The sequence below is a fragment of the Apodemus sylvaticus genome, chromosome 15 (genome assembly GCF_947179515.1).
Source record: "Apodemus sylvaticus chromosome 15, mApoSyl1.1, whole genome shotgun sequence".
Lineage (NCBI taxonomy): Eukaryota > Metazoa > Chordata > Mammalia > Rodentia > Muridae > Apodemus > Apodemus sylvaticus.
This window is the reverse complement of record NC_067486.1, coordinates 36,243,914-36,261,864: the sequence shown is the minus strand read 5'-3', so window position 1 is coordinate 36,261,864 and position 17,951 is coordinate 36,243,914. Positions and strand designations below refer to the sequence as shown.

General features: G+C 37.8%; 2 protein-coding genes across 4 annotated transcripts in view; one reads left to right on the top strand and one right to left on the bottom strand.

Annotated features, from left to right (window-relative positions):
* Arl13b (ADP ribosylation factor like GTPase 13B) overlaps nt 1–17,951 on the bottom strand; it is a 53,909-nt gene that overhangs the window by 19,457 nt on the left and 16,501 nt on the right. For all 3 annotated transcript variants that reach the window (XM_052158694.1, XM_052158695.1, XM_052158693.1), the window contains exons 3-5: nt 16,021–16,270; nt 1,712–1,817; nt 161–363 (exon numbers count right to left, since the gene is read on the bottom strand). In XM_052158694.1, coding sequence (XP_052014654.1) covers nt 161–363; nt 1,712–1,817; nt 16,021–16,270 — 559 coding nt within the window. The remainder of the gene's footprint in view (nt 1–160; nt 364–1,711; nt 1,818–16,020; nt 16,271–17,951) is intronic.
* On the top strand, nt 9,564–10,695 carry Stx19 (syntaxin 19). Its single transcript, XM_052158696.1, has one exon. The coding sequence runs from the start codon at nt 9,564–9,566 to the stop codon at nt 10,440–10,442; it is 879 nt and encodes a 292-aa protein (XP_052014656.1). The 3' UTR covers nt 10,443–10,695.

The following is a 17,951-nucleotide window of genomic DNA, read 5'->3' as shown; positions in this document are numbered from 1 at the left end:
GACATCTGTACACAAAGATTCATAGAAATAGGAAATGTATTTAAAATCTTTCTTCATACAGATAGAGATAAAACTGAACAGATAGACTGAATAAAAGCCAACAGGTTAAAGCTACCCTTTTTAATATTCAAATGAACTGTGGTAAATTTACTCTAGTTACCTTTCTTCCCGTAACTTCCGGACTCGTTCAGCCCTCTCCCGTTTCTCTTGTTCCTCAAGAGCTCGCTGCTCAGTTGTGTCTTTCTGGATGCGTTCACTTAAGGCATCAAAGTCTTTTGCAATGATATGCAGTAGCCAATAAAGCCCCTTTTTAATGGACTTGTCAATTTTCTTTCCATATCCCAAGACTGCTGAACAAGGTTCCTAAAACAAATCAGCTGATTTGATGATTAAGATTAAAAGTTCTCTACACAAACATAGCCATAAACCATTATATAAAATTATTTGATAAAGCAAAATTTAGCCTTTAAAATTTTTTAATAAAAAACTACCAGAAATTTTTTAATAATGCAATAACTACCAGAAATTTAAAAAATATAGATACTATGTTATATTATATATGAAAACATCACATATAATTTTATATAAATGTATTGGAAGACAAGCTGATTTGCCTGGCGAGAAGTACTGCTATTTATTAAGAATGCCTGGACAGACCAGGCAGGCAGTACACGCCTTTATTCCCAGCACTCTGGAGGCAGAGGCAAATAAATCTCTCAAGAGTTTGAAGCCAGCCCGCGTGACAGAGACAGATCCTGTCTCAAAAATAAATAAATGCAAATAAATATAAGTAAATAAATAAATGAAACACAGATAGAACTAGAAAGTTTTAAATTCTTATGCCAATGAATTTACAGCAGCAGACACTCCAGTAACTCTAATAATGTAATCTTTTTCTGAAGTTGAAATAACTCTGCTGTATTCCTTAAGACTGTATGACAACTCGCACTATGTTGTAATTTTTTTTTTATTTTGTTTTGCTTTGTTTTTTCGAGACAGGGTTTCTCTGTATAGCCCTGGCTGTCCTGGAACTCACTCCGTAGACCAGGCTGGCCTTGAACTCAGAAATCTGCCTGCCTTTGCCTCCCAGAGTGCTGGGATTACAGGTGTGTGCCATCACTGCCCGGCTTATGCTGTAATTTTTTAAAAATAGTATTAAGTCTCTAAAGCTAAAATTGTATAGTTCTTTTTCTAATTTCTTAATAGTTTCTAATTTCTGAAGTTTGCAAGCTGAAAACTGATTCAATCAGCAGTAACTAAAATAAATAGCAAACATAAAATCTTTGAAACCATGTAGGAAAGTTTCTAGAAGTTAGCAAAGAAAACCAAGCAAACAAACAAAATCCCCCCAAAACAAGAGATATTACAGCACTAATCACTACTAACTAAGCAGTGACTGCAGTTTATAGCATAAAAATGATTTTGAATTATTTTCATTTCCTTTCACATGTATTTATTAATTTGTGGGTGTGTAGCAAACATGCAGCAGAACAAGAGTTCAGCAGAAAGCCTGCAGGAACCTGTTGTCTCCTCCTACCACATGGATCCCAGGAACTGAACTCAGGTTGTCAAACTTGGATGTATTTTTTACAGTTGACCTATGACAAGCAAGACTCCCAAAGATGACTTTCTCGTTTACTATCACTTTTATAAAAACCAAGTTTTCTGAACCATCTTAACAAGTAACAAGGACAATGACAACAGAACTTACTATCTGACACAGGCACTTGTGCTCGTTGACCAACTGTTCCAGAGAGAGGCACTCGATCACATCTGCTTCTCCTAAAGCCCCCTCCTTGTCTTGTTTATTTGCCAACCTAGGAAGAGGAATTTGTATTTGTACAGCAAATACACACAGGCGGCATCTGAGGTGTCTTATTCATGGTCATCTGTTCCCACTATTTAAATCTACTGGTTCTAGAGCAAGCCGGTTCAGGGAATACTGTAGAATAGATTTTATAACTTTTCATAGTTACTGTTCTAAAATTCACTGGGAAAGAACTTGATACCTCAAAGAAAAGATTACCAGCAAGAAAGTGCAAGCAACCGATAGACCAATAACAAAAACCTCCAATAGAAGAAGAAGCAAGCTACTTTCTGGGGTGCGAATATGACAGGCCTTCTACTTAAAAACATGTGCGCTGCAACCCACTTCACCCTGGAGTGGCTAGACAGAATGACCGTAGAAATCAGTCTTTCCTGTCCCAGCCCTTTCTATGCACAATCATCTTCATTATTTCTTACTTCAGCTTCATACTATTTCCTATAAACTAGAAACATACGTGTAGGTAACATTTCAATGTTTACGACTGACTGCTATGGATAGCATGTTGCTTTTTGTCATTTTTTTAAACACAAAATCAATCCTGAAATTATCTCAATGCACAATAAGAAATCATCCTGAAATTATCTCCATGTACAATAAGATATCTACAGGATTTCACTGTAAGCTGCAAACAGACACATCACAAAGCTAGACCAGCATCCTTTCGGTCATCTTGCAGCATAGTATTTATTTTCGGCTCTCACACAGTATTATGAAGGAAGCATTCACAATACAGGGAGGGGGAGGGGAAAGAAAAGATTTGAAGAAGGGAAATTCAAAGAATTAATCTAGATTTGACTTTATTTACAGCAACGTTCATCCTACCTCGAAGCACTATCTACAGTAGGGGTGCTAACACCAAAAACTAGGTCTTGGAAAGTGGATACAAGGAAAGAACTTCCATTCCCAAGTTTCCTTGTATTTCTTCCTGGTAGAAATTGATTTTGTATTTCTATATTGGTATAATAGATAAAAAAAACAGTACTGTATAGCTTTGCGATTCTATAGTGGAAATTAGAGAGACTTACTCAACATAAAACTAACAGTATGCAAAGAAAAGAGGGTGGAAGGTTCAAGTCCTCTTTGCCTCTTCTAAATGTCCATAATTTCGTGAGTTAAGCCCTATGAGATTTTCAAACAGAAGAGAATGTAATCATAAATGGAATATAAACATCTGCACACTACGCTTCATTCCACGTCTACATATGGCTATTTCATCCTGTACTTTTAAGATTTAAAATCTGCAAGTAAACCTTTGTCTAGATACAAGAGCATTTTTCACAAGGAAGGCATTCTGCAAGTAATGTAGACTCAGTACAGGGAATGTATCAACAATTTAACAAGGACTTCCTGCTACCAAGGAGCAGCAGTGAAAACGATCTTCCTTTAATCTAAGGAACAGGTGAGGAACAGGCAGAACCAGATTCTCCAGGTGTGAAGTAAGCACTCCGCACCTCTCATATGAGAGTTACAGCAAATGAACAACTTTATCTCCAACTTATTTGACTTCACTGTTTGGCTTTCAATTAACTGTATGAGAACCATAAGGGAGCCTGTGGTTTAGACTGATTTAACATTTGATCAAGCATTAGACTCCATGGCAATTGGATTTTCTCTCAGACTAAGGACTCTAACTCCCTGGATGGGCAAACAAGAGCAAGACACCTAGGTAAGTGAATTATATTCTCATTCTCATTCTCTCTGTCCCCACTCCTGAAATCCAGGCAAACTGTGACAGCAAAGAATGTCTCTGCATGTCATTTAGTTCCTTTCTTGTTTAGATCAGAACAGAGTTACCGGCAGCAGACCTACTCTTTGTTATGATGAACTGAAGAGGAGTAAGGTGTAGTTACCAACCATAGATAATATAAATCACTACTTTAAATCTATAAAAACACCTCATTTTGGAAAAATTAGAAAACCGATACCATGAAAACAAATCTGAAATTCTTTCTTTATAGACAATAAATTAATGATGCTGTGCTTATTTTAGACAGGACTTACAACACTAAATATTGAACAAAACTTTATGTCCAAATTTGACAGAAAAATAATTGGTTCATTCTTATTTCCCAGGATCTGCTAACACCAACTTGAAGGAATTCTAAATGAGTTTTGCTGGGATTACTGCAAAACACACAAGCACTCAAATATTCTAATGCTTCAGATAATTTGTTAAATGTACTGAAATTATAAAACTTATCATAGATTTTTCAAGCTATTGGATCAACTTAACATTTAAATATGCACAATTTAAATGAAATGTATTTTCCTAAGTTGTAATTGTTACCATATTTAAATTTAATACTCATTCAAATCAACATAATAACTTTTATAACTATTTCAAAAGTAGATATGAAGTTGGCCTCATGCAATATACAAGGATCTCTCTTGAAGGCTTTGCAGTTTGAAACTGAATATGAAATGAAGTAGTTTCATGAACTACTTTATTCTACTTACCTGAATCAGATAAGCAAAAGTTGTTTTATTTCAGAACTCAATAAGAAGAGAAACGATTTTACAAAACAAGTTGTTAAACAAGACAATACATCTACATTGAATCTTAAGACTACTAAGAGAATATATTACTGAAAATGTTAGCTAATTCAAGCCTAGAGAATATATACAGTAAAAGTCCCCATTTTAACCTTGAACTAGAGAACTGTGGAATGCTGCCTTTATAGACAGAAATAAAATGCATTTCCTAAAGTGCTTATCAACATAGTAACTACAGAAAGAATAAATTACTTTTAATTATTCCATAAACATATTAAACACATATCCCGTGGTGTATTTCCGCCTCTCTCTCTCTCTCTCTCTCTCTCTCTCTCTCTCTCTCTCTCTCTCTCTCAAGACAGGCAGGGTTTCAGTGTGTAGCCCTGACTATCCTGGAATTCACTCTGTAGATGAGGCTGACCTAGAACTCACAGAGAATTTGCATCTCCCAGTACCCTAAGTGCTGGGATTAAAGGCATATACCACCACCATCCAACAGTATATTTCGAAAGGTTCTAGGTAATGCATGTTCATGCATGGCTCCAGGAACCTGCATTCTCTGTAACAGGGTGGAGAAAGTTTCCTCTGAGTCACTCCCATGTGCTTTCCTCTTTATCACAAGAAACTATTACAAGTTATGGCCATGTGCATCAGCCATCACCCTGTCTTTTCTTTACTCAAATACTAACTATGCATAAACTCTCACATATAGTCAGCATAATGAGTCAAATTCAAAATCATATAGTAGTAAGTTAAATGTGCTGAGAGATGATCTTATCTTCTATGGACAGACCTCTACCACACTAAGAAAATTGCAGGAAATAATGATCTCATGAATTTCATCTAGCCAAACCAATTATAATTTCTTAGGAGTTTCATACTTCATACTTTCATGAACTACATTCAACATTTAAATCCAAGTGTGCTTAGATTCTAACTTATGGCTATAAAATTAAACAGGACACAGCAGGGCAAATAGTTATGAGCATCACCGGCTAGAAATTCATGTAGATAGCATGGAAGTGCATCTGAGCACTTACCCTAAGTGAGTACACAGACACACAAGACTAGAAGAAAATGCTGAAAGTGTTACCACTGCCAAGGTCCTCACCTCTGCTGCATCAAGACAGACAGCCATTTTAGAACTGCTTCCCTTCTGTCTGAAATGTAGAAGAATGTTTGATATAACCTTAACTTTGGAACCATCAATTTAGGGCAGTGGTAGTGCATGCCTTTATTTCCAGCACTGGGAGGGCAGAGGCAGGTGAATCTCTGAGTCCAAGGCTTGCCTGGTATACAGTTAGTGCCAGAAACCAGTGGTAAACAGAGAAACTGGGTCTCAAACAAACAAAAAGAAAAAAAATCAATTTAAAATTATACTAATAGTTTTTAAAATAGCACAAACTAGCAGTTCTAGAAATGAAGAGGGGCCATAACCACAATTACAAACAGAAAATAAACACAACTACACTGGACTAGAAAAGAATAGTCTATCTTAGAGGGCAGGACTTAGGGTTCAGATATTACAGGAAATAAACTGAATTTCCAAGATGAACTAGAAAAAAACAGAACATATTCTGTACAAACATAGAAATATCAATTTTAATTTGTCCAGGATTACAGCAGGACATAAGGTACCCATGTGAACTACAAAAATCACAGAAAACTGAGACAACTATCTCTCTCCAGATCTATCTAATCTAATCTAATCTGATCTGATCTGATCTGATCTGATCTAATCTAATCTATCCATCTACCATCTATAATACATCTATCATCTATCTGTCAATCATCTATCTACCTGCCTACTATACACAAACATAAACACACGTTTGTGTGTCTTTTTGTGATGCTATAAGTAGAATATCATGCACGACTGAGCAAGCTTTCTAGCATGAGAGATGTCTGCAGCCTCAGGACCTGTTCTTCCACTATCTGGACAATATTGGACAAATGCCATGGGCTCCAAATGGAACCAATCAAACCACATTAAAATGAATCCATAGCAGGGCACTGAAGGCATTCCCACATAATATAATACTCCAAAGGACACAATGAGTACACTTGCCCACCTTCAAGAGGGTAGCCCGAAGTTAATGGCCACCTGAAAAAAATTATTGCCAAGAAATATAACTTAATAATATAAAGAAACTTTATACATGTTCAATATTCCAAAGAAATAAATCGATACTATAGTATTCATCAGCAATAGGATGCACACCAATATATAGCTGACCATGTAAACATCATCTACTTTATATGCATGTCTGGTATAGAGCAGAAAAAAAGAAAGCTAATTCTATTTACATGCTTGCATTTTCACATCAATAACATAGTAATATAAAGAAAAAAGTGTTCTTATATTTATCTGCATTTTATATGTATACTTGGCATATGACTGCATGTATGTGTGCATTTGCACAACTCTCTGCAGTACAGAGACCAAAGAAGATCAAGTATCTTCTTCTATCACACTTCACCTCACTGAGACAGGGTTTCCATCTCTCACTGAACAAGTGTTGATTGGTGTGTGGCTAGGATGACCAGCTGACCAACCCCGGTGAGCCTCGGTCCTCCCCAGCACGGGTTACAGGCATATGTGGCCACTCCTACATTTTTCATGGGTGCTGTGGACACAGAGAAGGATTTCATGGTTCTACAGCAAGTGCTCACACTGAACCATCTCCTCAGCTTTTACCCAATTTGTTCAGGACATGGACCAGGGATTAACACTCCTCCCATGTAATTCCCACTCTAGACCTCTGGAATGATGCTATGTCGAACCAGGTTGTACAGACAGCCTTTCATTGTGAGATTCCAGGGTTGAACACAGATTCTCTGGCCTGCTTGGAAATGTTTCTCCCTGCTATGCCTTGCTGTCCAAAAATACTTTTGTTTTTCTATTACATTTTTATTTTTTATTAAGAATTTTCTGTCTTATTGTTAAATTTCAAACTTGATTGAGGGGCTGACAAGATGGTTCAGTTGGAAAAGTAGACACTTGCCAAGCTTAATGACTCGAGTTCATTCCCTGAGACCTAAATCTTGGGGACAGAATGTCAATCTTATGCATGGTCTCCTGATCCCTACACATATACTGTGACATGCATCAAACACACACACACACACACACACACACACACACACACACACACACATACACACACAGAGATAACACAAGTAATAAATCTAATTTAAAAATTTATAGAGAACATCCTATCCTATAACATTCAATGGTTATGCCTATCCCATTGAATTTCAAGCTTAACTGGAACTTTATATGAAATATATATACAAAATACATATTAATTTCTATAATTTATAATACTAGAAACTGTGTTAACTACATGTGGCTCGATAAAAATTATAAATCTGCTGACTATAAAGAGATCTCCTCATATACGGACAATGATTTAAATATATTTCATTGATTTTCCTCTTTGTATGGTTCTCTGTTCTTACCCTCTACATTCCTTTGGGAATTCTTAATTTATGTGTTTTCATTGCACAGCATCCTACACTCAATGTACCACAAATAGCATAAATTAAGTGGTACGAATATGTTTCTTAACTTATTACACTTGTACTTACTATTCTGGTGGCCCTGATTATAAGCATGTATTAAAATCCAACATTTTGTCACAGATCACTGCTATAAAACCAAGTCAGTTTTGTAGATGTGAGGATGCTTTCTAAAGTACTTGACATTTCAAATTCTTTCCATATATATATTACTTTTACATTTAGTATATGCCTAATGTTACTTTAATCCCTGAATATCAATGCAATTTCAGAGACTAAAATAATACCACACTAAGCATTATAAATATATATAACTATATGTGCATGTGAAAAGATTCAAATTGATGATTTTAAAAAACTGTATAAACATTGAGTGTCATAGTACTACATCCTTCGAGAGCTTTATCTACTCCATATTAAGAAAACGCCAAGAGATCAGTGAGCAGTTTACATTCCCACTCAGCCTTTTCAGAACTATGGAAGGCATTACGTGCCTTTCCAAACTCTAGGATTAAGAAAATTATATAGTGGTTTATTAATAACAGTAGCATTGAATCATTTAAATATTTATGTGTGTATGTTTATCACTACCTTATTGTTATATATGTTATACATAACATATCCATTTGATTTGAGATGTTATGGACAATTAGGAGCACTAGGTGAAAATGTGAATATAATCAGCAATTCTCAGATAAGATTGCATATAAACATGTTCTCAAGTATCTAAAGATATATCGTGATATGAATTCCTACACATTTTGCCCTAGGAATTTTGAGATCCTTGGAAACAACTGCAGGAATGAGAAATAAGCATAATAAAATCAACAATATCTTTCATATATACAATAGAAAACAAGGCTATATAAAGTATGCTAATTCAAAAACCGTATTACATATATTGCTTAAAATCCATATAGAATTTATTCTGACATTATGTTGGTTTTAATTGAATTATGCATATTTAGAAAATGAGTATGAATATATAAAGATTCTTATGTATATGTATATTTTGTCTAAATGTATGTATGTGTACCATATGCACACATACCCAGTCCCTACAAAGACAAGAAAAGGGCACTGATCCCTGGAACTCAAGTTCCGTATGGCTGCGAGCTGAACATGCTGAACCATATCCCCAACCCCAGAAAAATGCATCTATTTCAAACATGACACACGCTAAATTAAGTAGGAAAGCTATCTTTATCAATGGTAATTTTAGGAGGTTAAAGTTCACTTTAAAGCAACTTTTCTAACAGGAAATCATGTTAGACTATGACACTGATGAACTTATTTGAGGGAAGCTGTATCCATTGCTTTCTCAGCTACTACACTCAAATAAATGAGATACCATCCAAAATAATTCCTAAATTATCTTGCATTACTTTTCCTATTTTGGTAGTTCCCTAGGATGAAATTATTTGTAATTTTCTTTCTTTTCTTTTCTTTTCTTTTTCTTTTTTTGCTGAGTTCTTACTATATAGCTCAGGTTAGCCTCAGATTTCCTATGTAGCCTAGGATAGCCTAGAATTTGCCATATGTACTTTTGCCTTAGACATCATGTCTCGGTATTATCCTCAATTTTTAAGACTTCTTGTTAGAAAACAAGAACAACTTTTGCTAAGAGACACATAGCTATCTCACCCCAACTGCTGATGGGGAAAACCACCAACTCCTTTGTTCAATTCCACTGTTTCTGTTTCTTAGAGGAAAAAGAAAGATGAAAGACCGACTTCAAGAGTTAAAACAGAAAACCAAGGAAATAGAACTCTCTCGGGACAGTCAGGTGTTTGCGGACGAGGAACAAGGGGTGCTTGTCCAGCAAGCTGTTATTTACGAGAGAGAGCCTGTGGCTGAGAGGCACCTACAGGAGCTCCACAAGCTACAGGAGAATATTAACAGCTTCGTGGATGATGTTCAAAGATTTGGACAGCAACAGAAAAGTCTAGTGGCTTCCATGAGAAGGTTCAGTCTACTTAAAAGAGATTCTACCATTGCAAAGGAGATAAAAATCCAAGCAGAACACATAAACAGAGCATTGGGTGACGTGGCCAAAGAAGTGAAAAAGTCAGAGGTCGAAAATGGCCCGTCCTCAGTGATCACAAGGATACTGAAGTCTCAGTACGCTGCCATGTTCCGCCGCTTCCAGCAAACCATGTTTCTATACAACGACACACTTGCTTTAAAGCAAGAAAAGTGCAAAACATTTATTGTCCGCCAGCTTGAGGTGGCCGGGAAAGAAGTTTCTGAAGAGGAAGTGAATGACATGCTTCACCTTGGGAAATGGGAAGTTTTCAACGAAAGCTTGCTTACGGAGACCAGCATCACTAAAGCTCAGCTCTCAGAGATTGAGCAGAGACACAAGGAACTTGTGAATCTGGAGAACCAAGTGAAGGACCTCCGGGACCTATTCATTCAGATCTCTCTTCTAGTAGAGGAACAAGGAGAGAGCATCAACAACATCGAGGTACTGGTGAACAGCACAAAAGATTATGTTAACAACACCAAAGAGAAATTTGGACTGGCTGTGAAATACAAAAGAAGAAACCCCTGCCGGGCCCTGTGCTGTTGCTGCTGCCCGTGCTGTGGCTCCAAATAAAGACTTTACTTTAGAAACTTTCTCAGAGTTTAGGGGTAAGGTGTCCACTTTTCAGAGTCTAGACTTGGTTGTCTTCATTTCATGAGTCTAGTCATATATATGTAATCATTGTTAAATGGTCATTTTGCCCCTCAGTATTTACCTACTAACATTACAGAAACTGCTAAAGCCAGTGACACAAGACAAGAATCTACTTAAAATGCACTGGTAATCTATTAGGTAAAAGTGAAAGATCATACATCTCTGGAAAAATTACCGAGTTCAATTGGGCATTTTTGCACTCTTAAGGTGAATATTCAACTAAGCAATAACTACTTTATTAACCTAGCTTATTTGACAATATTTTGGTAATTAAGAGTTGTATAAAATAAGACCTCAAAGGATGCCACAATGCATCACAATGAAACTAAAATGCCTCTTAAGTCTTTTTTTGGTGGTGGTGGAGGGTTGTTTTGTTTTGTTTCAAGACAGGGTTTCTCTGTGTAGCCCTGGCTGTCCTGGAGCTCACTCTGTAGACCAGGCTGGCCTCGAACTCAGAAATCTGTCTGCCTTTGCCTCCTACTCCCCGGCCCTCTTAAATCTTTATACCCAGACAGGTGAGTAAAATTGGTGATCACTGGGGCTTGGGAAAACTCAGCCATAATTTTGGTGAAGAATCTAATGTGACTGGGACAGCCAAGCATGAGACTTAAGATGAGGTAAGTCCGTGCTTTTTGTGAACTGGGATCCCAACAAGAATCTGAATTGCATACAGATTCGAGAGAGGGCTGGAGAAGTCAAAGAAAAAGGCACTCGTGTTCTTGACTATGCGATACCACTTTATGATAAAGCAAGCAATAAAGAAAAATAGGATAAATAAATGCAGCGGTAATGACGAGGCCCAAGCAGTCTTCACCAGCGACCTCCTCCTCCAGACTCCGTCTCCAGGGAGCTTGCAGCACACAGGAATGCACCCTGAGGCCATTCTGTTCCTTGGTTGTTTGGTGAACCTTCTTGGTTTTTTTTTTTTTTTTACTTCCGGGCTTCCTTTTGCTCTCTGTGCATAGGCTGCACTGTCCTTCTTCTTTAATGGAGTAGGCCACTCTTTCTGGAGTTTCAATACACCTGTTTCTTATGCTGAAATAAACCTGTCCTTTAATCACCAATTTTATGTTCACTTGAACACTGCCACGGGTCAGCGGGTGGGTGTGCTAGACAGCAGAAAGATATTTAGTCTTCCGACTCATGAAGGTGATGCTTCTTCATTAATGTATGCTTTTTTGGTTTTGTTTTTTGGTAAACTCTTATTATTTCTTACACAGGAAAGCAGCATGGTAATCATGTTTTTGTTTCTGCTGTTATTATGGAGGAATATTTCTCTCCAATGAAATATGTGCCACTGTTGTTAGAAAAAATAATTGCCTTTGAGAAAGTCCTTCCCAACTGCTCATCCTAGAAAGCCATCCTGAGGACCATGTCATTCCATCAGCCTTACTTTACGTGTTGGCTGGAACTTAACAGCGTCTTATGAAGTGTTTCTCACTTGCCTATGTGTCAGGATGTGAGTTTCTAATTGATTTTCTATGCAAGTCCAACCAACAGCCGGAGTCTCTAAGAGTGCTTTCCTACCACCAGACTTACTCGGTCCTCAGATTTGATTTGTGTGCTTCCCTTCCTCGCACAATGGAAGCAGCCTTTCTGCTCCAACCCATCTTCACTGGTCCTGCACATCGCAGCCCTAACTGTTGCACTTCCTTCCTTCTCTCTGCAGTATTAGGAGCGAGTTCCTCTTGTGGGCCAGTGCCTTTGGCACAGTGCTCTGTGCTTCTTGCTATTAGGTATCCTACAGTCCTTGCATTCCACATCGCTTCAGGATTGTCTACTCACCGTAGAGCTCTACCTGGTCAAAGTCTTGGCCAGGGTGGGAGGAAAAGTGAGAGAAATTTTGTGTTGCAATCTGTTTCTTAAAGAACCCTAAGACAGAACTGCCAATTGAGTTAAGGGAGGAAGAGTGAATGAAGAAATGAGATCAGAGGGAAGGGTTCAAACACCCTGAAAGACGCCACAAGGAGATCCAGGTAGCACTCTGGGCCCGCGGGAAGTGTGCTGGGATAGTGTTGATACCAAGCATCAACACAGAAAACATGCTTCATATATCCTAGTTTAAAATGCTTAAAGGAGCATATCATAGAAAAGATTCATTAAGACATGATAAACAACAATTGACTGCATGATTATGGCAATTATCTCCATGTTCTTCTGAAATCTTTATTTAGTTTTACTGATACTTCGTAATAGCTGTTCTTAAGTTATTCATAATGAAAACTCAGATTATTAAGTATTATTTAATATACATTAATTCAATTATAACCAGGTGAATTTATAAATATTTTCTGTTAGTATTTTATCATGCTTTTATAACAGAAATGAAGCACAAACTTGTTGCAAAGCAGTGAATAATATTGTCTCATTGCCACATTTTTATCATATTACAGCTATACATATTGATAGGTTCAACAAGGACATTTCCACACATGCACTTTTGTGCTTGAGCATATCCACCTTCTTGTCTTTCTTTTACCAGTCTCTGGTAGTTGCCTAACTACTCTCAGGTCTTCTTTCTTCCCCGCTGCCCATCTGCCCCCCCCCCAGCTCCCACCTTAGATTCTAGATTCAATATACAAGACATATAAGACAAAAATTATATTTGCCATCTGTCTCTAGATAATGTCACTTAACATGCTGATACCTACTTATCCTTTTTTTTTTTTTTTTTTTTTTTTTTTTTTTTAACAAACGACTTGATCGTGTTCTGGTCCATGGTGTTGATGGGCACCTGGGTTCAGACCATAATATGCTATGATAAACAATGTCAAATGGCTATGTCTTCAACTGGTTAGTGTTACCCTAACCTAAGCAACAAGTACAACATATTTAATCAGTAGCTGAATATTTTGTATACTTTATTTCCACACTTCAACAAAGTAAACACAGTACGTTTTTTCTTAATGTAACTATCTGAAAGAGAAAGCTAATTTTTAAAAGAGTTGATGGAATAATATTGGAAAACTGCTAGCTCTGCAAACAGAAGACAAAAATAACAAATGAAAAAAAATCTATTACAGACTTTTTGATTCATGTTAACACACAAATTGATTTAAGTGGTTTGAATTCATGTAACACTTGGAAACACTGTATCATCAGCAATAGTATTCAAATCCATTTATAGAACACTAGGAACACTCTGCACACCATGCTTTCATTGTCTGAATTCACAGGCGGGCACAGCATTCAAATCCTCATCTACACTGAGAGCCATAAAGGCTCAGACCAGAGGTCTGGCATGAACCCAGTGGTGCAGAAGGTCCATGACAACATGCTAACGCCTAGCACCACAGCCAAGCTCTAAGAGTATGGTGGGGACAGAAGAGTGTGACATATGGCAGGAGCAGGCTGTGAGTGCAAGTCTACAGTGTAAGTAAATGACGACAGCTAAGGGGGTGACACCTCAAGACAGAGCTTATGCCAACAGGCCCAATAACGTCCATCAGTAGAGGACTCGTGATAAAGCTAGTCAAGTCAATCACATCTGTGTCTAAGGAACAGCTGGTTACATGACTCAGGAGTTTCTACTGCAGTAAAGACACATTGCTGTATAATAAGACACCTCACTACTCCAATAGCTACACTGGACTAGCCCATGTACAATTCATAAGATCCTGAAGAGAAATTTTAAGCAGTAGCTTCCAAGTTATTCTGGAGAAAAAGTACTAGACAACTCAACCAAACTCCAAAAAGGTGATAGACTGGGTGATTTATTAACTCTCTAAAAGCGACTTCCAAGACTGCACGAGAGAGAGAGGAGGGCTACCCACCAGGCAGCACACACCAGCTGACATGAGCCCCCAACACACACACAGCAGAGGACTGCCAGGTCTAGGTTCAGTCAGAGAGGATTCATCTAACCCTCAAGAGACTGGAGGCCCAGAGAGTGGAGGGGTCTGGTGGGGTTGGGGGTTGGGGGTTGGGGACACCTCGTAGAAACAGGGGAGTGGAAGAACGTATGGGGTAGGGGGCAGTCAGAGGGTGATCCAGGAGGGGTACAAAATCTGGAGTGTCAAAACAAAAGACATTGCTATGAACTAGGCCTGACAAAAATGTCAATTTATTAAGTTTTGTAATGAACCTTCCCAGCTTATTTCATAGCTAACCAAATAGTGTTTTGTACCATTAATACAAGCATAGATATATAATTGAACAAAAGAAAAAATAAAAAAATGAAGAAAAATAAATAAATGACTGTTTGGATAAAAATACATGAACTTCCCCCATCGATGACTAATTTATTAATATTTTAGTTTTACTTTAGAACCAATGAGTCTCTGCTTAAACATTTAAAAACACTACTTTTTAGCCTGTAGGTCTCAACAAAGGTCCCCTTTCATATACACTTCTGTTAATATCTTACTTCGGATTCTGTAACAGTGAGACTCAACTTTATAGGTGAGGCAACCTCTTTAATCAAACATTTAAAAGTTTACAAGCAAAGCTTTACCAATAAATGACCCAAATAAAATGTTAACTGTTATAATCAAAGCTTTAAATGGTCTGTTCTAAAAATCTTCATCTGCTATTGAGAAGCACAGGGAAGAAACTCCTTTTACATTTTTCATAATGTAACCATGATGGTTTGATGGTTTTTATACCTTAACAATGAATTCTTGTTACAAGAATGAGAGCGAATACTAACTTCCCCTGAAGAGCAATCTGAGCTGATGGGCTTTGGTTTGCATTGTCTCTCGTTACAGCGCCATCTGGTGTTCACAGAGCACAAATGCCATGAATACCAATATCCCTTATCTATGTCTTGAATGTTCTGGCTTAAGGACAAAATGCTATAAGCATATGGCTGTGACAATAAAGCCAGATCACACGTACCATAGGGGAATATGAAAAGTTAGAGTGAGATATTAAAGTGTCATTAGAGAAAGATCCATTTGAGTAACTTTCAAAAACTACACTACAGAGAAAAGAACTGTAGTGGGGGAGGCAGCTCAGCTAGTTGGGAGGGGAATGTCTTGCTACACAAGGCCCTGGGTGGGTCACACCTGTAACCACACCCTGGAAGGTAGAGGTGAGAGGATCTAAAATTTAAGGTCATCCTTGGCTTATCTCAAGCACACCTGAGCTATGTGAGACCCTGTCTTAAAGGGGAAAAGGACGATGACAAAACATAAATTATTAAAAGAGGAAGTTCCACGTAGCACACAACTCACTATGCTGAGGCAGGAGGATCCAGAATACAAGGTGGACCTAGGCTACCTGGCAGACTTTTGTTTTGGAAAAGGACCAATGGCAAGGCTCAATGGCAGAGCACTTGCCTAGCATGTCTAAGGGTTCCATCTGCAGAACAGGGACTAAAGATACTAAAAAATCCAATTAAGAAGTCTGCTCATAGCAGCCTCAATTCTTTAATTCTTATCAAAAGCAACATAATAATATACTTACAAGCAACTGGGTGACCACCTTGGCTCACTTAGATAATCAGCCCTTGGCTAATGCTCCTGCCCGTGTTTACAGCAACATTACTATTACTTACACCAATATAGGCTTTCCTGATATCCTAGGGTGTCTTAGCACTTCCGACATTGTCTCCTTTGTTTCTTCCATTCTCTCTTCATCACTGGAATCCACAACAAATATTACCCCATAGGATTCAGCATAATAATTCTTCCAAATTCCCCGAATTCTTTTTCCACCTCCTAAGTCAAAGATGGTAACTTCAAACTTTCCTTGTCTCAGATCAATTTTAGAAAATCCAACAGTGGGAGCTACGTCTTCAGGATGTTCTGTTGCAAATGATACAGAAAAGCAAAAGGAATCTTTAGGCTTTAATAGCATCAGTTTATCTCTACAACAGAAATCACATAACAAGACTTATCCATGTCATTATAAAATAGAAAAATCACTTGCTAATGTAATAAACACTTCTTTCAAACACATTTCTGTGAGAGAAGGGTTAATAATATCAACATCCAACTAGAATTTTCACTACACACAGTTAAGAATTCAGTTTTTGTTTGTTTGTATTGTTTTTTGTCATCGTTTCTTCAAAACAGCGTTCTCTGTGTAGCACTGGCTGTCCTGGAACTTGCTCCGTGAACCAGGCTGGTAGCATTCAGAGATCCACATGCCTCCTGAGTTCTGGGATTATAGGCATGTTCCACCACTGCCAAGCTGTTTATTTAATTTAATTATTATAATATTAGCAAGTAACATAAAATAGGCACTTAATAATTACATGTTGAATGAAGGGGTTCTTATGTTAAGGTTCTCTATTCTCCAATCAGTTTTTATGATTTCAACATCATGCCACTCAAGGGATCTATTACAAATTCTACGGAAGAATAAGGAAAGTCAGGAATATTTTTAAAAAGGAAAGAAATTTGAAAACTCAAAAATGCAAGAAGCTGCAGAGAATAAGGCAATTCTTTTCAAATCAGGTAAATTAAAGCTACAATTGGAATAAAGAGATTTTTAAGGGCATCCTGCAAAGAGATTTCAAATTCAGTTCTATAGGAAAATATTACTTGTATGCTGTAGTAAATTTATAATTGGAGGATTTGGAGTGAGAAGAGGAAGTGCGCATCTGAAAATGTAAACTGTACAGGCACATTGCCATACTTGCCAAGGAGCAGCAATGATCACCAGAGGCTGAAACAATCCCAGAGACACACAGAAGACTCGCTACAGTAGATGTGTTCGACTAAGGCCAGGGAGCAAGGCTAACTACGCACGATAAGTGAGAAATCAAATAAGCGATAAGGGATTGAACATCAACACTAGATCAAATTTGCAACAGCTTTAATTTGGTTCCGATTTGAGATGAGACCTCTTTTGCAGCCTAGGTTGGCCTCTGACTTGTGATTCTCCTGCTTCAGTCTCCCCAGTACCTACATGTCAAGAATTCACTACCAGTGAATACACGTAAAGACCCAGCTGAACAGGGTCCTGAAAACAGGAAGTGGGGAGCTACTGAGGGTCCCCGACATATCAGTTATATGATTCAGTGATTAAAATAGTGCTCGCCTATCTGAAGGTGAGTGACAGGCCACTTCTAGGAGAGGTAAGAGAGTTAAATGGTTAGTTAAGGTCTTACAAACTTAGTAGCTGTGTACAGTGACTGGCTGCTACATCTAAGAAGACATTTAATGTGCTATATCAGGAGGCACGTTCTAGGATTAGTTATAACTGAGAAACAGGCACGCAAGTTCCCACACTCCCTCTCAGGAAGCACCCAACAGCGGCCTTTGCACTGCCTAAAACATTGAGTAGAGTCATTACAAGCCATGTTTCTGCTGCTAAAGTTCATTACTAAAAAGATACAAGGGTAAGTGGGGTAAGTCTAGATGTAATAAAAGCAGACCAACTTCACAGAATCAGGATCACACAGGAACTTAAATGGGGAGCCAGGGGCTGGGGAGGTCCTTCCATTGGTAGAGTGCCTGCCTGGCTGCTTGAGATAAAGCC